Source organism: Globicephala melas, chromosome 1, assembly GCF_963455315.2.
Source record: "Globicephala melas chromosome 1, mGloMel1.2, whole genome shotgun sequence".
Taxonomy (NCBI): domain Eukaryota; kingdom Metazoa; phylum Chordata; class Mammalia; order Artiodactyla; family Delphinidae; genus Globicephala; species Globicephala melas.
Window position 1 is genome coordinate 102,554,627 of NC_083314.1, and position 25,903 is coordinate 102,580,529.

Here is a 25,903-nt window from a genome sequence, read left to right on the forward strand (position 1 = left end):
TATTTAGAATACCTTCTTGAAATTATTTCCTTTCTTTTAAAAATTGTACTTTTCTGGTTCACTTCCCATCTCTCTAAGCACTTGTTTCCCCCCTTTTCAGGTCCATTTTCATCTTGTTCCTAAGCTCGAACTCAGGTTTCCTGGCTCCTGGTTCAATTCTCTTTTCTTGACATTATTGAAATATGTTGGCATAGTTCTTCATTCTAAAACACTTCTTGTGCACCTACTAGTCAGTCTTAGAATAGTCTACAAGGTGTAATTCCAGAGACTCTTTGTAAAGGCGTACTTGTTCAAATGTATCTTTCCTACTATTGTGCTGTGGTGTCTGAACTATCCACCATCATTGAGTCATTCTGTGAGGTGGAGACATTATTACATTGTTGTTTTCTGGAGTTGTCTTTTAAAATGTGGCTATTCTTTATAAGGAAAAATCATTAATCTATTTATAACTTCATGATTTAAATTTATGAAACCAGTTACCTTAAAGAGACAGAATGAGACGTAAGACAGGACATAAGGCACTGAATAAAGAAAATAGCCCGTGGGAGTAAAGGGAGAAAGGAGGTCTCGGTAACCTCAAGTCACTAGGATGAAGGTAGAGGAATGGAAGAATAAAGAATGTTAGAAAGAGTACACTGCGTTGTGTCTTTGCCTCAAAAAGGCATATGTACTACTTTTAAGAGAGCAGCAACTGCACTGGTATATTTTCCAGTATGTTATTTTAAAATGTAAGAAATTTAGTTATCCTTGGTCCTATCTGTTGAATTGGCCAAGTGGGAGGTAATGCAAGACTGTGGGGACCCACCGGGTCAGATAGAACTGTGGTAAATAAAGTAGGCCTTTGGGTATTGACAGCTCTACAATTAATCCACAAGGTGACATATTCCATTATTTTAAGGAGAAATGTACAGTTATCCCAAGGAGAAATAAGCATGCTATTGTATCTGAACAGGTGACTACCTTTGACCCGCATTTTAAAGAAAAGATATGAGCTACAAGTTCTCCCCCAATCATTTCTGAAGATTAAAATCACCAATGAAACTCTCTTTAAAATGTGCATGGACCCCTCTTCCCTAGATTTGTCTAGAAGTCTGGGCCCAAGGCCTGTGTGTGTGTGTATAACTCCACAAGTGATTCTGATGCACAGGCAGTGTTGAAAACAGCTAAGCTGGAAATTTGAGGAGCTGAGTTTGATTAGATAAAGTGCAATAATGGAAAGAAGAGGGGAGGCTCTGCTTCTGTGTTAGGAAGCGTCTTCTAATTAAATTTAGGAAGCAGCCTCTACAAAAAGCTGACAGCAGAGCTTCCTGTGCATGTTGCCAAAGAAAGCATGATGAAAAACAAAGGAAGTACCCTCTCCTGAAGCTTATCACAGAGATAGGCAACCTGTCTTTCTTTCAAAATCTACAGTTTTGATCTGATTTCCCCTCACCTGTCCACAGAACCTCCGTGTTGCAACACTTACACACTCTGCTTTCCCCAGTATGCACCCCACTTTCTTGTTCCCTGCAGCACCTTCGTTTGTGTTTGGGCCACAGAACAGATTTCCTTCCACCATCTGCCCAGTCAAGCTTGTTTGTTCTCCAAGGATAGAGTCAAATATCTCTACTGACCACTGCTGCCCCAGATGACCCTTTCCTTCTCTAAACTTGGCAGCAGTTTGTGCTGCTTACCTTGTATGTTGACCTCCTGCTATGTGCTTGGTACCTGTCATATAGCTGGTAAGTGACAGATCCAGGAAAACAGAGGGTTAGCTGACTCCAATCCCATATTCTTTTCATTATGCTATCATGCTGCCTCTAGCATCCCATACCAGCCTACACAAAGCATGATTACGTGCTTTGCTTCCCTCTTAGACTATAAACTATGTATGACCACAGACTGTGTGTGAAATCCCATAAAGTCTGCCATTGTTTTCAAAAATGAGTCAAAAAATGACCAAACAGCAGGAATCAGTAGCTGGGGATATACATTTGGAGAAGTTGCAGTTCTTAAGGTATCTTAAGTCCTAAGTTTCCATGCATTGTAGTGTCAAATTTAACAAAAACTTCCAAGAAAACTCTGCATCTTCATAAAGAGTTCAATAATAAGCTGAATAAGCCAAATTTTAGCAATTACTGAAGAATCAACAGGAAATTATAGCAGAAAAGTAAATCGACAAGTGCTGAGACTTAAATATTAATGAGGGATAGGTCCCAAGACCTTCTCAAATCCCTAAGTATCACTATAATATATAATTTTCCTCATAAAAAGCAGTAAAGTATAACTGAAATATTTAAATGGTCCCTGTAGACCGTAATGATTCTATAGAAACAGAACTAAAGTCATTTATAATGCTATTAACATAAATTCTGAATTGAGCACCGGCCGAAACGTTTTCAAACATCACTTTTTCTTCTTTCCCATATAGAGCATATGGTTACTAATTTTTGCCTGAGTCACCACCAAATTTATACAGAACTTCTATTTTCTAAGATGCATCAATTTTATAAAACTGTTTCACTTTTTCCTTATTTCCGTCATGAGAATTAACAATTGGCTTTCTTTGGGATTCACTCTACACAAAGTCTTCTGACATGTTCAAAAATTATTTTGTACTTCTAAGTATTAAAAAAAAAAAAAAAAGTTAAGCCTGCACCTCAGCGTAGGTGCTAGTTAGAAAAGCTCTTAAAAGTTAGGCTTATTCCTGGCCAAGTGACTCACTCAGACCAAGCTCACAACATCCTCCAAGTTTCATATAAAATTACATATTAATATATGCTCTATGGGATCATTCACAAAGAGTTGAGACTTCAAATGTTTAGTCTATGAATATCAGAGACTTACTATATTAAGTAGTAGTTTTAATTCTTGCTTTTACTGTTTTTCAGTGTACACCAGTAATCATAAGGAATTTATTTATTGATTGATTCCTAACTTACAATTTATTTCCCCAGAGCTTGTGATTTATTTTACTGCTTATAGTGTGCCAGGACCCAATAAATGGTAAATGTTTAGTCCCTGTCATAAGATACATCACGACTATCATTTGTTGATGACTATCCTGAATTTTATTCATGCTCAAACATGAAGACAGGGTATTTGGCTTGGAGCAGATGAAGATGCCTTTAAGACAGAGAATCAAACAAAATGGTCAGGTCTTCAGAGATAGAATTCTTACTTCAAACATTTGCCTATTTTACATTTGGTAGTGTATATAGGTCCATGCCACTCTCTCACTTCATCCCAGCTTACCCTTCCCCCTCCCCATGTCCTCAATTTCATTCTCTACGTCTGTGTTTTTATCACTGTCCTGCCCCTAGGTTCTTCAGAACAATTTTTTTTTTTTTTAGATTCCATATATATTGTTAGCATACAGTATTTGTTTTTCTCTTTCTGACTTAGTTCACTCTGTATGACAGACTCTAGGTCCATCCACCTCACTACAAATAACTCAATTTCATTTCTTGAAGCAGCCACATAGCACAGGGAGATCAGCTGGGTGCTTTGTGACCACCTAGAGGGGTGGGATAGGGAGGGTGGGAGGGAGACGCAAGAGGGATGGGATATGGGGATAGATGTATATGTATAGCTGATTCACTTTGTTATACAGCAGAAACTAACACACCATTGTAAAGCAATTATACTCCAATAAAGATGTTAAAAAAAAATTTGCCTATAGTGATGCTAACCCTAGTCTTACTTTCATATTACTTTCACTATTAATATGTTTACTAAATATATGTGGTTGTGTATATATATATATATATATGTATGTGTATATATATTATATATATATATATACATTTATATAAGTTGTAAAACAGAAACAGGAGAACTGGCTCAAAGACCTCATATACAGATAGGATGTGTCATCATTTTAAGGAGGTATCTGAGACCTCAGAATGCCAAATAGCACAGCAAGGCAAGAGGGGTGTATCAAGGCCCAGAAACACCAAGTGTATTCTCAGTGTTCCTAGGTACACAATCAGAGGTTAATTAACAGTGATTATCTCAGTAGCATCTCAGATGGAATAAAAAGGACCTGGAATATTAAAGTTAAAGCTGAGAGAAATAAGGTATTCTTTCTTCTAATGTAAATGTTCCTAGATAATAGATACATAGTACCAAGAATATCCCCTTAGTACTATGGGATTGTATTTCTCTGAACACCTGCTCTAGCATAAGCATTATGTAACTTTAAGTAGAACTTAAAATTATTGTCTTAATAAAAGCAGGCATTCAATTAATCTTATACTATTCTATATCTATGTCTGAAAAAGTAAAACCACCCGTCATTCCTAAACCACTCTAAATATATGGCACGATCATTTAATCTGTAACAAAAACCAAATACCATGATGCCTTGGAGGAGTTAATTCAGTTACTTAGGTCTAGTCTTCTTTAGCCTGCCTGCCTGCCTATGTGCCTTCCTTCCTTCCTACCTTTCTTCCTTTCCTCCTTAAATCTCACTACCTAGCCATAACCCATTTTAACATGAGTGTGAGCATTTGCAGTTTTAACTACTGGTGAGAGATCTCATATAAAATATAGCAGTGTATAGTTTTGCAAGGAATTTGAATTGTACATTGAGGTTAGTATAAGTGAATCACTTAGCTAAGAATTAGTCTAACTTTTACAAGCATTCTACTAGCTAACATCTGCATCTCAGTTTCCTGTTATTGTGTTAAACATAAAACTAGGTAATAGAAACAGGTAGTGATCATATAAAATCAACATAGTATTTGCTCTGAAGTCACATCTCGTTCTAATAAAGTTTTATCTAAAGTGATGAGTATTTAGTCAATGATTAGTACCTCTATTGTGCCTGTTGTATATCAGTATTACGCTTGCCTCTGTGGATGATATTGCATGATGAAAAAAAAAAATGGTCTCCGACTTGAAACAATTCAAAATCTAGGAACAAAGAAAAAAAATTAACTAAATGAAATTAAAATAATTTTAAGGTACTATAAAAGCAAAGTGATTATTTGTTTTGGTCATAGAATATACATAAACTTAAATGTGACTTCCTCAGGTTTAAACCAAGCAACCCATCTTCAGTTTACCATACCCACAGCCCCGTCACTCTTTCTCTCCTTATCTTCTTACCCTGCTCTAAATTTTCTATTACCTACTTGAAATTGTGTTACATATTTATTTATTTTTTCCTTATTGTATTTCCCAGTTGAATGAAAACTCCATGAGAACCATAACTTTGTCTTATTCACTTTACTTATTTACCCCAGCAACTAAGATAGTAATTGAATATATATTTGTTGAATGAATGAATGAATGGATGAATATCACCAAATAAGGAAAAGATGGTTACAACTGGTTACACAACACACAGCCCACTACTATGCAAATAAGTTGCATATGGCTGATGATGCCTTATTGTTTCCTGTGGTGCAGATTTTAGTTACACAAGTTCACATCTTCATTAAGCAACAACTGTGACAATAAACGACAAGAAAATAATAAAAAAGAAAATAGACTGATCGTCTTTACAGTTTCTTTAGAGCTGCTGCAAACTCATTTGTTGACATGGGACTCAGCCTGATTTCTTTTATAAACAGGAAATCAGTATTTATTTTCAGGTCTTCATTTTTATATCAGGATGAATTATAGGATATTTAATGTTCAAACAGTTGTCCGTTTATCCATTTCCTATTAAGAAGAGAGGAATATATGTAAAATGTTCTTTGTATATTAAGATTTTATATGTATAACTAATAATAAAATTTATACTAAAGCTCTGATTTGAAATTTTTGGAAAGTCTAAATAAATTGTCAAGTGTTCTTGAAACACATAGTGTACTTTTGGTATTGCAGAAGTTATGGGAAATACCATAGAAATAAAAGATCATTGTATGTATATTCTTTTGTAAATTTGAATATGCTAATATTTAATATTGATCAAACTCACAAATATGGTATAAGATAATCTGATAGTGTATTTGCTTTAATGTAGAGTAAGATATTTATTTAGTGTCTCATTCATGCATGGTGACTCAAAGATATTTCTTACCCTTACCTGTTAGTAACCAGCAGAGTGCTCACCAAGCATCACTTTAATCCAGTATTAAATACTGGAAATAAAGAAAGTTAAAAGTGTACATTTGTAACTGTGATTATATCCCAAAGAGAAATATACTTGCTTTTGAGTTTGCTTATAATATAAGTGTCTCTTACCAGTCCAATATGGATAATTCAAAGTTAATGGCATAACCATAAAAATGAATTTATGCATACTTCAAATTCGTAGCAATTCCATCTTACAAAACATATTTTTATTAATGCTCATTCCTATTTGTGCAATTTTAACAAAATTCAGATTTACAACTATTCTTTTCTCTTGTTCTTAAATAGCTGTTTTAGGCTATTAAGTTCATCCTACCAAATTACCCAAAAATCTAGGAAGTAACGTTTAAAAATTGTCTCTCACTCAAGTTGGGAAACATTTTCTTTAATTTATCGCACTTTAAACAAATTGTTAGCTTTAATTAAATGTGGAATAAAACAAAGACATAAACTAAAAAGCCTCTTGGTTATGAAGAACTGATGTAATAAAACTAACCTAAGAATTTATAAATGATAACTCTTTTCTGTAAGGATTGATTGCAACATAATCACAGTAAAATTTTGGCAAATTTTAAGGAAATTTAGTTGTATAAAAGTAAATATATGGGGCTTCCCTGGTGGCGCAGTGGTTGAGAGTCCGCCTGCCGATGCAGGGGACACGGGTTCGTGCCCCGGTCCGGGAGGATCCCACATGCCGCGGAGCAGCTGGGCCCGTGAGCCATGGCCGCTGAGCCTGTGCGTCCGGAGCCTGTGCTCCTCAGTAGGAGAGGCCACAACAATGAGAGGCCCGTGTACCGCAAAAAAAAAGAAAAGAAAAGAAAAGTATGTATATGATTCTCAGATAATTAGCAAAAGATTACATAAGGATGCTTTATAAAAGCATGCCTGTATTTAATGTAGTTTGACCTTTTTTTTTTCACTTAGTAGTATGTAGTCCTAGTCTTTTCTAACTAATGTGTCTTTGGGAATGTATAGCCCTATTGACATTTTAAAGTTTTTTTTCTATATCATATTATCCATTTACATAACAAATAATATTCATTCATTCGTCTAATACATTTCTATTGAGCAATCCAAATACAAGTATATATAAAATCCTAAGGAAAGATAAATGAAGAAATTAATTCTCTCAAGGGTTGGAACTAATGTGTGTAATATGAATGGGGAAGTATATTTTGGATGGAGGAAGCGTATTAACAAATTCTGGTCTGGTAGTTAAACATAAGTGGGCTAACATGACTGTTCTAAAATTACGTAGTGACTGATTTTGACTGCATATCATGGTTTATATGTACAGCATAGGTTATTGTCTATTTCTTAATTATTTAGAAATGACTGTGGCCACAGTATAATAGCATTATCATTTTATCTCTTAATAGGGATATCTGTGGTATATAAGGTTCAGGAAAATCCCATTATGAGTAGCATTGGCTTAAATTAAACATTGTGGAGGAACCAAATTGTACATGTGCTAACTGAGGAGAGATCCATCTGTGAGTGAGACATGGAAGCCCTGTGTGCTCTAGGTCCAGGGCCGGGGTGGGGGGGGGTGCGGGGGGATGGGGGAGAGGCTAAAAGCTGACTGTTTGATTGTGGTTGGGCTCTCGCCTATTTTGCATCAACTGAAAAATCCAATTCTGTCTCCCTCACCAATTGCTCCCATGATAACATATAGCAACATAAGTTTCCACTAGTGTCAGGCCCAGGTCTATTGACTATCCAGCTCTTCTAAGGGGTTATATATTCTAAATGTCTGATTTTGTTTGCTTGCTTTAAGAGAATTCATATTTTATCCATAAACACAGCACCTAGGAACAAAAGCAAGGGAATTAGGAGCACCAATCACCAGAAGAGATTTAGTTCAGTGTTATTTATAATGGGAACTGGACATATCTCAAAGTGCAAAAATTGGGAAATAATTAAGTAAAATAGGGTATATCTATATGATGAAATATTTTATGGATATCAAAATAGTATTTTTAAAGAAGTTGAATGACATAGGAAGTGCACATGATATAATGAAAAAAATAAAGGATATACAACTGTAAAAATGGTAAGAATTAAGTTTTGAGGAAACTGTATTCTTACTCCAAGAAAATAGAAGGAAATAAACCTTTTTAATAGTGCTGTTGTTTGGTTGTTTTATTATGAGTAATTTTAATTTTTCTTAGTCAATAATTTTTTAATTAATTTATTCAAAAAATTACTCCACAATAGTTATGAAATCATCCTTTCATAATCATGGAAAACTTTCTTAAAAATGACATTTGAAGAAAGATTTAATGCAAGGATAGTGTATAAATTATATTAAACAATTTTTATTTTTTTCTTTCAAGGTAAACAGAAATATATGATTTTAATTTGTATTAAGATGCAAAAGAGATTTGTGTGAATTTGTCTTCAAATGTTGTGAGAAGTGGGTCTACTGTATCTCTCACTGGGGATAACTTGATAGAAAACAAAACGTAGAATTATTTAAGGATAATTAAGTTACGATGTGTGAGAGCACTTGTAAATCACTGTGTTGTATGTTTGTTATTTTTAATATTGCCTGAGAATGGTCTAAATAACCTCTTTGAGTCCTATCTAGGCCTGTGATTTCAATAAGTTATTTAATTAACAAAGCTAATTATTTAGATCTCAGACTGTCATGGATTTCACATTGTTAGAATTCAGAGATATTGTTTAAACTGTAACCGATTCCTTTAAAAATGTCATATAGTCTCCCTTACATATATGCATTGCCTCATAACATAGCAAATGATCTTCCACTGTGTCATTAGTTCTAATTGTGATAACAATAAAATGATAATTACTCAACATATTCATTGCATACACCTTTTATGTCAAGCACAGTTCTAAGCTCTGATAGTTCAGATTAAATTTATTATTTGGTTTTCTTGGGCTGTGTGTATCTATAGATATAACTACATAACCATTGTAATGTCTCCATCCCTATTATGTTTAGCTATATGTGCCATAAATTGCCGGTGACTTTAAGGGGTATAATCTCTTGCCTACATTTCAGTCCTCATCCTACCTGATGTCTTTGGTGTATTTTATATCAAGAACTACATCTACATCTTCTTTATTGGAGTTTCCCTTCTTCCTTGGATCCTGTCCTCCTCATTGTTCTCTTCTCTCTCTGACATAGCAAGGGTTTCACAAGATTTCAACCACCAACTACATACTAACAACTCATAAACCTATGATTTAGTGATCCTGTGATCCAGATTCCTATTAACTCTCAACTGGATTCTTTCAGCTAGGTGTCTTATAGGGACCTCAAACTCAATGTATCTAAAATTCATCATTTTATTGCCAAACCTGCTTCTCTAGTATTTCCTCACTTGCTTGATGAAATTACTGTTCTCCTACAATTACAAACCACAGAATTATTTTTGATTTTCATTCCCCAACTCCAATTTGTACTAATCTTGAAAGTTTTTAATATTCATCCTTAAAATGATGTTCTAGTCCACTTGAAGTTCTTGCCTAGCACTAGGCCTTTTTTCTCTTTCAGATTGGTGTCCCTGCTTGCTCTGTATCTTATCCTACTCAACCCATAGACATATATGGAATTATATTTCTAAAACGGGGATTTAACCATGTGGCTTTTCGTGTTTTCTTATTGTCTAAAGGATAAGGCACAGAATCTGTAGGAAGCTGACTCTAAACTCTAGTTGAACCATTTAGCCATATCTCCTCTCTGCTCCCTTCATAAGCAATAGTTTGGAATTTTCTTTCTATTTCCCATCACACAGTGCATTCCCATGCTTTAGAGTCTTCCTATGCATTCCCTATCCATGTGTTTCTCCACAGGCCCTAATCCAGTTGCTGCCATTTTGTGACTCTTTCAAGACTCCAGTCCCCCCCCACCACATACACACACACACACACACACACACACACACACACACTTTAGAAGTAAATAAAAGTAATCATTCTACCACTAACTTCCCACTTTCTTTGTACACACTTCAAGGAGAGCAAATTGCTTGGGGTTGTTTTTATGACTTTTTCTTATACCAAAATGAAACCATTCATAAAGTCTTTGTGGTTAACTGCAGGATGATTGCAAATGTCCAGTAAGGTTTAGATTCAATAGTTTTTGAATTCCCACAAATACCTTACTTAGCAGAGAAAGGATAAAGTAAGAAGTAACTGTGTCGCGTTTGTGATTTCAACTGTTACATGTTAAAATCTAAGAATATTAGCAACTGGAAATGTATGAGTAAAACCTTTTTTGATACTGGATGCTGCCTTTGCCCAATATTCTAAAAACCTAATTATATGCTGCAACATCTAGATGTTAATTACATGACCCAGTAAGGGTTACCACACTTATTATTTTTAAGTGGAAAAAAAAAGTGCAAAGTTTTAAACTAAGTTTAGCAGTTCTTTGGGTACTTTACATTTCTTGAATATTGCAAAAGTAAATACTCACCTGTTTTTAATACTAATACGATTTTGTGTATCAAGCAGTTTGAAGGTTTTTTCCCCACATGCAAGCTTCCTAACTGTTTTATCAACCATGTAGGCTGCAGGCACCTCAGTAAAGTTGAATTGGGATAAACGAAAGATCCTTGTTGAATTGGTAATCATGCAGGTATTCAGAGTGAAAGGGAGATCATATTTTAAATTAATTTCAGGGCCTCAGGATATTTTTTCTTATGGGCTATATTACCATTCTCTGTTTACATATCCATCTTTTAAGAACTCATAGCTACTCTTAATACATTTCAAATCAAGCTTTCCTGTACCTGGGTGATATGTATTACTTCTTTCTGCAAGGGTCTCTTGAATTATATGACATCTTGCTTATTATGACATATTCAAATGCTAAATGATTTATAGAAAAATAATGACGTATACTAATCCCAAAAGCCATTTATATATTCTATTGACTTTGACCAATCTTTAGTGCCCTAAGTGATCTAATTTGACTGTATTTGAGGACAAATTAATACCTTATTTTTTTGTAATTTTCACATTTCATGGGACGTTTCAGGTTAATTATTAGGAGCTAAATAAAAAGTGTTATTTATTTATTTATTTATTACTATACACAATCCATGTAGCTAAGTACCTGCCACACCTAAAGCTCCTTTCTAAAGGGAAGTGACCAAAAGCAATATCTTGTGTACAAGCTGTCACAAAAGCATGTGTCCTGGAGACTTTGACCACAGTTCGTTAGACTAGATATTGTACCCTGAGCAGAAAGTGACCAGCTGTAGTCTAAATAAAGAGAGATCAGCAGCCTTTCAGGGAGTGTGGTGCCATAACTCAAGCAATAAGGTCACTCTGTACTGGGTACTGGCTCTCTGACTATCATTTAGCACTCTTAATTGCAAGCAACAGAAACTGATTTTAGCTGTCAGAAGTGAAAAGAAGATTTATTGGCCGATACGAGATGTCTTAGAGAATCAGGGAAGGCAGGAACAACAGGCTTAGAAAAGGGTCAGAAACCAAATGGATCCAGAGAATGGGTAGCAACAATTGCCCAGATAATGCACAGCCTGTACCAGTGCTGTTATCTGCTACTACTGCCATTGTTGGATACTGTCAAGAGACTTTGCACCACACACTATCACAAAGAAACTTCAGCCACTTTTCTGATTGTGAGACTGAAATTTTGGCTGCAGCATCAGTTGGCCATGCCGAGAATCATGCAATTGTTTGTTGGTTGCAGAGAGTAGAGAGACAAAAATTTTCTTTTCAGTGGGTTCCATAGTGGCGATAGTTTCTGTGTTCCACCGATACTTCATACAGTGGGAATTTAACAAAATAAATGGGAAGGGTGTGAAATAGGAAGGACGGCCAAAAAACAAAACAAAAATATTATTCTGTTTTTATCTGAGGATCTTCTCTGTGGGTTTGGTTTTGAAATATATAGATTCTCTGGTGGATTGTAGAAAAACTGATTGGGAGAACCAAAAAGGCAATATAGAAAAAAGAGAAAGTGAGTAGAAGTAGAAATGGAAAAAGAGATACTGAAAAGAGCGAGCAGATTCATTAGTATCACAGAGTTTCTAATCCTAAAAGCAATAGACACCAACTCTTAAAGGAAAAACAAGAAAGTAAGAGCTGCTCTTTGTCACTGATTTCACTGGTGGGTCACCAGAGCTGCTGTGTGTCCTACAAGATGAGTGACAGGCATCCCAGACCCCAGAGGACTGGCTCTTCCTTTGCCAAAAACATTTCACTTACCTTCTTACTTCTCCATATATACTTGTAATAAGCCCTCAGTAATGGGAGTTGGGGGCAGGGGTAGGCTTGCCATGGTTCCTTTTCTTGACACCTGAGAGACTTTAAAATAGAGAATCCTCTTTTTACACACACATGCACATACACACCCACCCACACACACACACCTTATGATGTGTACTCTTGCAAACCACATGAGCATAAATACATTGATAAAGATTAAGTTAGGTTCAGATTGCTCAAAATTTGGAGTAAAAGCTAACATCCATGAATTATCTGTCAAGAGTTTGTTAATATCACACTTACAAAAGGTCATGTTTAATATCTTTCCCATCCCACATTTTCACGCAAACACTTTTCAATAAAGTCACCCCACTTTTTGTTATCTCCAAATCCTTTTCAGCTCAAAGAGGGAAATCAGTCTACTGAGCTGGCAAAACAAACAAAGGCCTAGATATTTCTTTCTAGCTCTTCTAGCAGCAGCAGAAGAAATCCCTTAAGGAACTGTACCATCTTGTTACGGATGAGCTCCCCTTAGCTGAAACCATTCATTGCCAAGGGATTGAGGTTTCCTCTGCTACATTATTTAAAATTGCCTAAACAGTAATTCCTTCTTGCTTGGATTTCATAAAGTTCCCAGGACAGAAGCATGGCTTCCCTAGACTCTTCGTCTTAAACGTATCAGCATCATGGGTGCTCCAGGGCAGAAGGCTGTTTTACACTAGTCTCCTCCCTGTGTCGGTTAATCATTCACACGAATAGGGGATTATAAAGACACTGAGGTTTTGTGCTTCTGGTTGTTTTCTAACTCTAGCACTCAAAAACATAGGCTAAGTGAGTAGACCAACAGATGTATAAAATATCAATTGTTACACTGCTTACACTAATGCTTTGCATTAAGAAAACAAATGACAAGCTGCCTAACGTCTGCAAAGAATAAAAACTCCATATTATACACTTAAATACTTACTTGCCCTTATCTAAAATGAATCCATACACAGAAGTGCAAGTGACTGCTGTCACTTCATTACCCACTGAAGCCTTTTCGGTGTGTTCTGGGCAGTGATGGAGGAGCCTGCTGAGTTTCAGTTTGGCTCAGCTGGTCCACAATTTTGAACCCCTACTGGTGGTATCAGCAAAGCATGTTCATAGCCTGTTTCTCCACATATAAGATTTTTCAGGTTACACTGAATAACTTCATTAACAGACTATGGACAGCACTTTTTCTGCATCATGGACAATACTAACCTTTGAATTCACAAATAAATAACACCCCACATATAAGGAAAGATCAAGGTATTTTGGGGGGCTCAGTGTAAAGAATGCTAAAAAGAATAAGCCATTTTCAAACATGTTTTAATGTAGAGGATTTTGAAGTGTCTTAATTTCTGTGAACTATGGCCAATGTATGGTTCTCAAAGGGCATTTTTTGCCTATGAAGACAGACATGGAGCCTGCTTCATTCTTCATTTGGGTGGGGAGAGAGATGATAAAAGGGAAGTAGAGATGGAAATATCCGGCAGAGGTGAAGGAAAATCGTTGTGAAGCAGAAAGGAATGACTGCCTGTAACTGACCAATAAGTCATGGATCAAATATGGATGCAAACAGGGCACGTGCAGGCCAATTGAGGTAAGCGTCAGGACTCAAAGGGGTCTTATCCCAAAAGAAGTGGGCAAAGGATAAAGTCCAGAAATGCAAGAGTTCAGGCAAAGAGAATGGATATGAAATCAAAAGCAGACTTTAGAATAGAATATTAGAGACCCAACACACCTGCCGGAAGTTGCCAGACGACCTCTTCATGATGTTTTTAAAGAGGTTGTTATTAATTTGTTTTATCAACAAGAGATATGGCACTGGGGTAGGGATTAGCATGTGCATTGATTCCCCTGGCCATACTTCCCTGATGGGTAGACCTGGCTTTTCAGACACAAAGGTATCATCTCCTTTATCTATAGACTTCGCACAGTCATTTCCAGTGTCCCACATCACAGCAGTGTCTTTTCCAACAGGTTCTGAATCAAAAGGTAAGGTAGGTTTCTAAACTCTCCAGTGATGACTCTGAACTGTATCTGAACAGAGGACACCCAATCATTGTCTGCTACTATGTCCCTTAACGCAGTCTTTTTCACAGGAAAAATTAGTCCTGCTTCTTGATGTTGGACCCTTTCTTACCCAGAAGCATATATTGTCCGTTGTTGAGTAAACTAGGCTTGATTGTTTCCAGGACCTTCCAGGAAAGCTGGGTTTAAGAGCTTTGTTAGGATTCCATTTAGCTTTCTTGAGTTTCTCTCAGTGAGATACCCTGGGGTCATTTGGGTGAGCTTCTTTTTCTTCTTTGACTTTCTTAGAATACACCCTAACCCTATCACAAAGAGAATTAAAAAAATTCAAGTAAGGGGGCTTCCCTGGTGGCGCAGTGGTTGGGAGTCCGCCTGCCGATGCAGGGGACGCGGGTTCGTGCCCCGGTCCGGGAAGATCCCACATGCCGCGGAGCGGCTGGGCCCGTGAGCCGTGGCCTCTGAGCCTGCGAGTCCAGAGCCTGTGCTCCGCGACGGGAGAGGCCACAGCGGTGAGAGGCCAGCGTACCGCAAAAAAAAAAAAAAAAAAAAAAAAAAATTCAAGTAAGGAATTGAGGTCTCCAGGAATCAGACACATAGATGGAGTTAGAAGTGCAAAAGGTTTATTGGGGAGTAACACTTGTGGAAGGAATAGGGACGAATAGGGATGAAGCAGGATTGGGGAAGGGGAGCAGTCAGACCCTGAAACAGATATGAGAAGAATCTTCACCAGTCCGACAGAGAGCCCTAGGGCAAAGATGGCCTACTAGGGAAATCCTGCATTGGATAGAAATGGCTGGGCCCCTGTACCACAGTTTTGCTGTCTTGGCTGGGGCCTCCCCAAGAGGATCCCGACCTCAGCTTGAAAGCTGAAGGGGATCTGAAGGAGGGACCAGTTAGAAGTTGTCTGCTCTACCACACTGTAGCAGCTGGGCACAAGTCTTTTCCTGAAGGAGGATCTGAGTGGTGCATGTCTGGGTCTGTCATGGTTGCTTGCTTCTACGTGTACTCATTAAGAACATTTCGGATCCTAGTTAAGTCACCTTAGTGTATTTACTCATTAGTTCTGGTGAAAGGTTATACAATTTCTCAACAGTTCAAAAAGTTGACCCCTTAACTTGCAGAATCAGTTTCTATTTTTCTGTTTTTTTTTTTTTGTTGTTATAATTTGGGGTTCCTACAATAGAGACTCAAGGTATTTGTATAATAAGACAGCAAGAGTGCTGTGAGGAAGAGCCTCCCCAAGACACTCATTGGCTAGAATAGCACATGGACCTGTGAGCAGGAGATGTTCATTGGCCTGACTACTGAACAGGTACTTCTCCCACTTTATTGCCATGGTCAGTTGAGGCAGTGGATTTCTAGTTGGGATTAAGATAGGATCAAGACAATCTGAGGAAATCTGAATCTGCTTCCATAGGGACAAACTGTGGAGGGGAAGATTTGAAGTTTGAACCGTTTTCAGAGCTGACCTCCATCATTACATTGTCACTTGGGAATAAAGAAGTGAGCTAGTGGACCAGAGGGGATAAAGAGGGGCTAGTCATCAGAGGGGATAAAAATAATGACTCAAAGACTACCTACTTCTTAAGAATTATCTAAATAGTTCATGGCAATTCTCATCCATTTGTGAAAGGTTTAAGCTTCTGAAACTAAGTGTGTGGGAATGAGGAACACTGACACTAGGAATATCAGAGGAATGGTACGCTAGGGAAATGCTGTCTGAATGGAAGAAACAGCGGCATTAAACCGTAGTCACAGGAAATGGTATTTAAAGGAATGCAAGTTCCCTTTAACTGGCAAAACTATGGATAGACTTCCCCACCAGGCCCCAGGGACCAAGGACTGGGACTTGAGGCAAGGTTAAGAGTGCAGACTGGAAAATCTTCAATATCCTAAAGATTTAGACAGAAAGGGCCATGGGCAGTCAGGACCTCAGGGAGCTTTTAATGGATTGCCGGGCCACAGGAGGGCACAGCTGTCTTCCAGGCAGTCCAGCTAGCTGGTAGAGAACAGCAAGACTGTTTCCAAATTCCACTGGCTTATGGAGCAAGAACTACTAATATCTCCAGCTTATTTTGGCTCCATTGAAGGGAAGGGACAGTTGTTTTCTTGCTGACTGTGGAAATCTGATCCACATTTAGGAATTCTTCATTCTTTTGTTCAACACAGTATTTATTATCTTTAGTGTCTTAGACTCTACATAAGAGGATCAAGATAAAAGAGCAGGATACATCCCCTAAAAGACTAATAGTCTGGTAGAGATGGGGAAAAAAAAAACATGATTATAAAACACTGTGATAAATGAAGTAATAAAGAAACATTATGAGAGTATTTAAAAGGGAGTCATTATTTATTAACCCATCCTGTGTTGAGGTAGGATGGAAGTGATGTTATCCAAGGGGCAAGAGATGAAGGACATTCTGGGCAGAGAGAGAGAAAGAAAAGCCTGAAGCAAGAATCAGAATGGAGAAGGCTACGGGTGCCTGGGGAGGAGAGAACACACAAGCAGTTAGTTCTGTGTCATCTTCAGCTTAAGGCACAAGGGAAGTGGAGGAAAAAAAAAATATATATATATATATATAATATTTTATATGCATATACAGATACATTGCTATAGACTTATAGCATTTTATATTCATATTATATGTTTGTTTTATGCATTTCCCCCCTGGATTATGAAGTGTTTTATTTTGTTTTGTTTTTTAAGAATAGAGATAGTGTATTATATATTTTTAACACCATTGTCTAACATAATCCATAGTGCCTGAAACAGTTGTCTATTAGGTTATCTTGGAACCAGTAATTTTATACTCCCAGTTTTCTTCTGAGTAAATAGAAATAAGAAAGTCAATGTTAATTTATGCAATGTGAGCTCTATCAAGTCGACAGTATTTGTTGAGTGCCTACTATGTGCTGAACTCTGTACTACATGCTCTCAAATACTCCGAAATAAGAGCGCATATCAGGATCTCCTTTTTTATACTTAACATCCAACATCCAACATACATGTTATTTATGTGCCTGGGTTGTACTTCCTAGTAGACTCTGCCTTCCTTGTCTCACTCATCTTTGTCTCCAGCATAGGCTAGTTGCAGTGCCTTGTCGTCAGTAAATAAATTTGTTAAAATAAAATTTGTTAAAAGGATAGAACCCACATTGCCTAGAATGCCACTGGCTTTAATTTTTCTATTTATATTTGAACACCCTTGGAATTATTTTAAAATTTTAAATGAAATTTGTGGTGGTATAATTTACTTATAACAGAAAAAAATACATTTAAGTATAGAATTTGATATGTGTTGACAAATGTCTACTCTCATGTAAATACCATCACAATCAAGATACAGAACATTTCCATTACCCTAAAAAATTTCCTTATGCCCTTTCCTACTTAGTCTCTTTCCCATCCCCAAACCTCAGTGACAGCAACCAATGCTCTGCTTTCTGTCAGCGTAGCTTTTCCTTTGTGGAATTTCATATAAATGTAATCATGCAGCATGTACCATTTTGTGGACTTCTTTAACTGAGAATAATGTTTCCTTGATTAAGTCCAAATTGTTGCATGATTCAGTAGTTTAGTTTTTTTTTTTTTTTAATTGATGAATAGTATTCCGTTGTGTAGACATGCCACTTCATTCACATACTAATGGATATTTGAGTTGTTTCCAATTTGGAGCTATTTTGAAAAAGTTGCTATGAACTTTTGTGTGCAAGTCTGTGTGGATATATAGTTTCATGTCTCTTGAATATATTACTCAGAGTAGAATTGCTGCATGGATTAGTAAGTGCACATTTACCTTTAGAGGAAACCACCAAACGGTTTTCCAAGGTGATTATGCCATCGTTAGAATTCTTAAATCAGGAAAACTGGTGCAAGAAGGACACATGCTAAAATATAAGTTAATTTAAAACATCCCCATTCCGATGCCTAGTCTTTGCATTTACTAATAGTTCTACCTGGAGTAGTTAACTCTTTCTGTGTTACTTTACTGACATAGAAGGATAAATATATCACTTTTGCCTATTACTCTGAAGCTACAGCTAGTCTTACAGGTATATATGAAGTAGAAGCCTTTTATAGTTCTAGTTTACAATTGATGGCTGCATTTTACTTTAAGGAACAATTTTACTAAAGAAGATGATGGTTTAGGACAGGATAATGGGAAAGAAAATTAAGAAGGAGCAATAGGTACTCAGATTGATCTTCTAGACCCTAGTTCTGTCTATCAGAAAAGTGGACATAAAAATGCTAGCTACTTCCTAGCATGCCATGTGAATTAAGATTTAAGAGTTCCTTAGTAGAAAACATTTCATAACTGGTAAAATTTTTCAGTGGGTTCATTGAAATGCCACCTTCTAAGAAAACCATTTTGAAAAGAATTGTGCAGAGTGGAAATTACCAGGGAAATTGGAGAAAATGTTTCTTAAAGTCAAAGATTTCACTAGTAATTTAACTTATCAAGAAATTCTCACAATCATTCTCTAGTGCTTATTCCTGTGTACAGGGCATGAAATCAGTGAGATTCGATGCCCTAGGTAATTGGTGAAAATACCTGTCCTACAATGGAGAGGTCATCTAAGGGTCCTCAGAAGCAGCAGGGTGCATCATGTATAGAACCCCCTTAATGTGTAACTAGAGACATGCTAGTTACTAGAATTAAAAATTATTATCTTGTGGCCCAGATAGAACATTAAGCTTTTAAAAGCAGCCAGTTTTGGACAATGGAAATTTCTGCAATAAACAGTCTGCTCAGAAATACATTTTCTGCTTTTTGCTGTTGTCACTGTTGTCTGGTTTTCATAGGAATCTATTCCAGAGTGTATTAATTGCAGACAGACACAGGGTTGGTCCTCATTAAAATTGTCACAGGCCACATTTATCTCTAGTTTGCTTTTATCCTCTTCTTAGCACCTCACAGGCTTGATCTGTTACCTTCACGTCATGTAGTACCCCCAAGACCACCACGTGCTCCCCAGACCTGTCACTCATTCCTTTAAGGGCTTCACTGCTTTCTTGCTAGTAATATCACACACCTCCATCACAGGAAAACCCGTTCTGCTCCCTCACAGCTTTCTTTGGCGATCATACAAATAAAAAAAGGGTTAACAGGTATTAAAGTAGTACACACACACACACACACACACACACACACACACAAGCAGTTGCTATGGGAGGGATTACAAATCATGATCAGGAATGCACATTATGAATATCTGCAGGAAGAGCCAGTAAAAAATTGGTGATACAGGTGGGCTTTTTGTGGACTAGACACTTTAAAAGACTTGTTAAGCTGTTCTTTTTTCCATGATTATCTACCATTCTTCTTCAGAATTTTTCCTGCTTTGTAAAGAAGTCTTAGTGAATTTCATCCTTTTAGACAGTATCTATCATAACATATATTTGTGTTTTTCTTAAACCCAAACATAATCTATAAATTGATGGATACATAAAGAAAGAAATTGAAAATCTGCCAAGTTTTCATTTAGTCTTCTTTCATTGACACAACAAATTTTTTTGAGTGCCTACAATATTATATGCCTAGAAGTAGAAAAGCAATCCAGAATTGTCTTCTTTTATTTAATTTTTGTTGGTGTGGATAATGTTGAAGTCTCAGTCTGTCTGAGAGGTTGTAGTAACTTTGTGTATTTCCTATCCTGAAGACTTTTTGTAGGGGAGAATTAGAAATTGTCTAAAATTTATTCATTTCAATAAGATTCTAAAAATTGGCTTGTTAGGAAGGGCCATGCCACCTGATGCTATCACTAGCAAATGAGAAGGTCAAGATGCAGAAGCACTATTAATTTTTTTAGATCTCGATCATTCATATCAAAAATGTGAGGAAATAGGAATGTGTGAATAGTTTCTCCAAAGTATACAGATTCATTTTTTCATGTTATTAGCCTCACCACATTTCTAGTTGTATTAGAATATTCCCTATTATTCCTGGCAAACAAAACTTTGCAATTTATGGAACAGTCAATAATTTTTACAATAATGTTAGCTATAAGTTGTCCTTAAAATTCTCAGGTAATCAAATTGTGTTTCAGCTGGGTATGAAGATTAGTAAACAGCTGGCTTAACTGAGTATGAAGACAGGTAAAATATATCTGAACACCATAAACCTTACTCATAGAACTATCGGGGGATTAAACTATGGTATCTCAAAATAGCAGCAGATGATTCAAGTAAATAAAGGTAACCAATGGACCATATTTTTTTACAAAAACTGAAAAACTCTGAACAAATTTCAAAGTGTTAAACAATGTATGAGGCATCCATTTAAAGTATTCAGCTAGTGAGAATCAACAGAAAAAAGTGTGACAGATGTTCAAAGTAAATATAAAGACACAGTGGTCAATAGTATTGAAAGCCATTTAGAAACCTATATCAGATTATTAGTCTTTACTCTATTGGAACCAGATAATATTTTAAATTTGTTATACTAATTTTTATCAGGCTACCTTCCATGTATTATGCAATTCAAGTGATCTTTAAATTATTGGCAAATTCTACCTTAAAGAAAGCTTTCACAAAGGACATGCAATTGATGTCATCTAGAGTTACTGTCATTTCTAGGCTAAGTCCCATGGAAATTCATAACTTAAAAATGAAAGTCACAAAGATGCAACTGTCTTCATAATGCCAATGCAGTGGTTATAAATATTTCATGAACATTGCATGGGCAGGGGCAGATCTCCATTTTCATGAGTTAGAATTTGTACAGCTAAGTCTCCAGATTTTACTATTCATAATACACAATATGCCCTGTAGAGCATTCCATATAGTGCATTTTTAATATTTATGTTTAATGAAGAAATTACTGTTCTGAAAAGAGAACAAGCCAAGTCAAAGATTTCTTGTTGAAATTATTAGTTTTGCTGAATAGCAACAATAACAATCAACAGAAATTACCTCATCACTGTCTTAGCACACAAACACATAACTTGTAGAGTAATACAAGATGACTGATCAAGATACATTAAACCTAAGTGAAAAGGTTCTTTCTAAAGGTTATAACATTAGAAATCTCATCTTAAAAGAATTCGAAAGGTTAAAATGCAAAGAGTAACTTTCTTACATATAAAAATATTAATTACAAATGAAATACTTGCCTACTGTTTCATAGTTTAAATATATGTCTGCATTTTTCTGGGTGGATCTTTTATTTTTTAAAAAAAGCATTTTAACTTCCTAAGATAATATTACCAAGTTCAATAATGAATTGCTATTGCATATTTTAATGTAATTTATCAAAGCACATTATCAGTACCTGTCAGAATAAATTTTGCACTAAAAGTAATGAAAAAAAAGGACTATTGTATGTGTTGAAATCAAAGAACATTACTACTGCTAAGTTATTTTCAATAGGAAGGATAGGTTATTGCCCTCTAAATGATACTTGTCCCATGAGAAAATAGAAGCCTGAAAAATCACAAGAAACAGGCAGAGGAAAACATCTATTCCTTGCTTTTAAAAATGAGCATTTGATATTTTGTTTCATTCTTGTCATTTTAATCAATTCTTTCAAGTTGACCAATGTTGGAAAGTGCTACACAGCTCTTGGCAACATTTGCAAAAGTAAGCTAAAGTTACTGATCAGCTCGTGTGTAACCTAAGGCTGAATTACCCCATATTAGCATATACTATATACTGTAATTAGATTGATTAGGAAGTCACATATTTTCTTTTGAATACAATTCAACAAGACTAAGTCTTCTAATAATGAAAACAATAGACTTCAGATTTCATACCATTCACCTGGGAGTCAGCTATTCAAATATTTTTATTAGGCTTAAACCAATGAGGTCATTAGAAATTCTGTAATGGTTCCCGAACTTATCACCAGAAGTTTATGTTTTATTTCTGACATTATTTAACTGGAAGTGGGAAACACTTTCTTCCATTTGGTTCTTTGTAGTTTTATTTTCCAAAGGCTCCCTTGAGGAATTTAACCTTTATGTGATGAATTTGCAGTTCACTTGAAGTGTGTTAACCTTAGTTCCCTAATGAGTCTAGATGTAATACTGAGGAGGAATTTGAGAAATATATCATGTTGCTCATTGTCAAGTTGGATTTGTCTTGCACATCTCCAGCTTTGCTGTTGTTCCAGCACACATTTTGATCACAATTCTTTAATTATGTTCTATATTTGACTGACCTATTTGAACAGGATCCAGAGCTGGTGCGAAACATCTGTCGCTGGGTTAGGCAAGCTGTTCAGATTCCTTTTTTTGCCAAGTTGACCCCAAATGTCACTGATATCGTAAGCATCGCCAGAGCTGCAAAGGAAGGTAAGAACCTGACTTACATCAATTGCCTCGTTATGTAAGTATGGGCCTAAATTTCATAGCCATATTAAAATATATCTTTATCCACAAATAGATGTGCATATCTCTCTTTAAACTTTAAGAAAAGTATTGAATTGAGCGCTTGACCTCACAAATGTAACAGCTCCATACCTATACTCAAGCTAGTAAGTGGCCCGGGAATACAAGAATATCTATCATTTTTCCTAATGAACACCTGGTTTACACACAAACAATTGTGAACCGAAGCCACAGTCACAACAAACCACTCCAAAATGAATGACTTCACAATATAACAGTCCAGCAATAGCACCTGAACCTTTAATGAAACTTTTTAAAAAGATAGCTGCTTCCACAGGTGAAATTTCTTATGAGTTCCCTTTATATTTGATGGGATCTAGTACTCTGCCTTAAACACATGCTCAATAAATATCTTGAATACATAAATCATACAGTCAATGCATGATTTTACAAATCATATATGCTTGTGTGCTATCCAATGGAAATTGCATCCTGATTTGTAAAGATATTGTAAATTAGCTGGAAAAATAACACTGAATACAAAACATTTGGCATCCACAAATCTGTATAATAATTGGAAAAATAAAGTGGTGCTAATTAAAAATTTTTATGTCTAGCATTTTCAGTATAATTGTAGGAATGAAATTAGTGAATATATTTGAGGGGAGGAAATGTTCTCAAGAGAAAGTAGAGTGTGCATTTTTCTGGGTTGTGTGGGTTTGAATGGGCTTTAGCAATCGTCCCTTTAAGAACTGCAGAAAAATGTTGTGTTTTTCATAGGTGGCGCAGACGGTGTTACAGCCACCAACACCGTCTCAGGTCTCATGGGATTAAAAGCCGATGGCACACCCTGGCCAGCAGTGGGCACTGGGAAACGGACTACGTACGGAGGCGTGTCCGGTAGGTGTTACCCGCTCCTTGCATTTTTGCTTCCTTGGAGGTTGGTGAAAAATCAAGAGATCATGTTACAAGCAAGAATACTGTGCCTTTTATGATCCCAAATTCGTATAACTCACTGCTGGTCAAAACTCCTAATAGTTATGACAGATGGGACAGATTGATCAAGTGACTGATAGCACAAGAAGAGAGTATACCAAGATAGGATTTCATACAAATTCTATTCTCTTGCAGTCTGTGCATTACTCAGAATTTCTCATTGTCACAATTGTCTCATCATTAATTAGTAAAGGCTAATAACAAGGCCTTCTAAAAGAAGAATATAAGCACCCTGATTTTAATATATTTTTTCATAGTCTGGGCTAGTTTCCAGTCTTCCTAGAAGTTTGAAATCTACCTTCTTCAAAAATCTTACCTTCACAACTGTGAAATAAATCATTAAAACATTATGTTTATAGCTTCAGCTGACAAGATATTTGCAGACCTCATACCTTTGCACACTTTCTCTCATCATAGAACGCTTGCATTTGAAACAGAAAGAGAAGTTTTAATCCCAAAGTCCTGTTCAGTATCTTTTGCCCTGTGCACTCTGTTGCTGTGACAGCATGAACTTGGTCTTGCAAAGACAATGCTGTGAGGTTCTTGACTGTACTGGTATGGGGATTAGTCTCCCTGGTGATAGAGACAGTGGTAAATATACATAACATAGCAGTGTCCCACTGTTCAAGAAAAGCATTGCTGAATCAGACCAAAATGTGCTTTTGGAAGAGGCTGCATAGACACAAATAAAGCTCTCTCCATGCTGAGGTATTATGTTTTGAGAGCGTGAAGTGTGCCTATAAGCCATGATTAAAAAAAAAAAAAAAAGTATATTCTGCTTTTAATTGAATGCCATTCCCACAATGTCAGAAAGAGGAAGGCTGTAGAGGAGCACCTGCTCAGGGTCCAGACAGAACTCCCTTTTATCAGGAGCTATCAAACAGGGCCTTAAATATTATTGTAATGCAGAATAACATGGAGCAAGTTAGCATGTGTCTCAGAAAGAGAGTCGAGAGATTCCAGAGTTGGGCTGTAACGTGCACTATGTTTTCTGTCAGCCCATTTCAATTTTTCCAGCCTGCCATGTTGACAGCAAGAGAATAAAGGAGGTCACAGAGGGTGCTGAACATTAAAAATTAATAAAAGAACTATTGCAGTAGTATTTTATATAAGTAACACCATTCGCGTTTTCTCATTTAAGCTGCAGTTTCTGAATATTCTCCCATACTATAACTCAGTCTAATAAACTGACGGAATTACAGCATTAGAAAAAGTCTTTTGTGTTGCAGTCTTTTAAGCATACACACACTGGAAATTATAGCAGTATCTGCAAACAAGTTTAGCTGTACCTCAGGGCCCGTTAACATTTCCATAAAACTCTATTTCTAAGATTTATAAATTCATCTATAAATATTCACTTGGGTTATAAACTCAACCAAGCCTGGGTAGAACTTTCATTTTAAACAACAAAATGTCCCTAACATTTTTAAGGGTTTGTACCTCATTTCTGATAGGTTCTATAATAAGTCCCTTCACATTATAAACAATTTGTTTTGAAAATAGACTCTCTCCATATTGACAAAATTAATAGTTTTTTTTCCTTTTAAGCAATGTTTGCTTTAATTTAAAGGTAATATAATCTGAAAAGCAGTTTAAACAGGCAATGATAATATATTTTAGGACAGAAGTAAGTTCTATAACCAAGTACCTTCAGAATGAGTTATAGCAAAAACTACCCTAACAAAATGTGTTAAATAATAATGGCTTCAAATTTTAGGACTGATGAAAATATCAAAATGGCTAAATACCATTCCTAGTTTTATGAATTATGCTGCTTCAATATAGAAAGCTACACAAAATATGCCAGGTATTTTTACAAAATTTAAAAAAAAATTCCCACAGCACAGTGCTAATACTTACCCAAGTGTTCTCTCAGAACACTGGAATATCTACTTTTGGAAGAGCTGCTTGAATCATAGATTTTTTTTTTTTTAAGTGAAAGCTACAAAGAGTTCAGTTTTCGATAGCCACCTGAAATACAGTACGTACTTTTCATTACCAGGGAAGGCTATTTTTCTCTTTCAAAACTTTCTAGCTCTCTATCAGTCTTTTTTTTTTTTTTCTCCGAATAAGATCCCTGCTATTTGAAATGAATATTTTGTTTTGTGTCAATGGGGAAATGGTGAGGAACTAGAGTAGAGCACATGCTATAGAACAATGGTCACATTTCAGTAATGTCCTTCTTTTAAAACATATTAGCTAGTAGGGTGCAGTGACTAGCGTCAAAAACAGAACCTCAGCTAAGGAA

General features: G+C 36.2%; 1 protein-coding gene across 1 annotated transcript in view; it reads left to right on the top strand.

Moving 5' to 3' along the window:
• Nucleotides 1–25,903, top strand: part of DPYD (dihydropyrimidine dehydrogenase) — an 849,503-nt gene that overhangs the window by 604,589 nt on the left and 219,011 nt on the right. The window contains exons 19-20 of the mRNA XM_030868763.3: nt 22,503–22,623; nt 23,440–23,559. Of these exons, the coding sequence (XP_030724623.1) occupies nt 22,503–22,623; nt 23,440–23,559 (241 nt within the window). The remainder of the gene's footprint in view (nt 1–22,502; nt 22,624–23,439; nt 23,560–25,903) is intronic.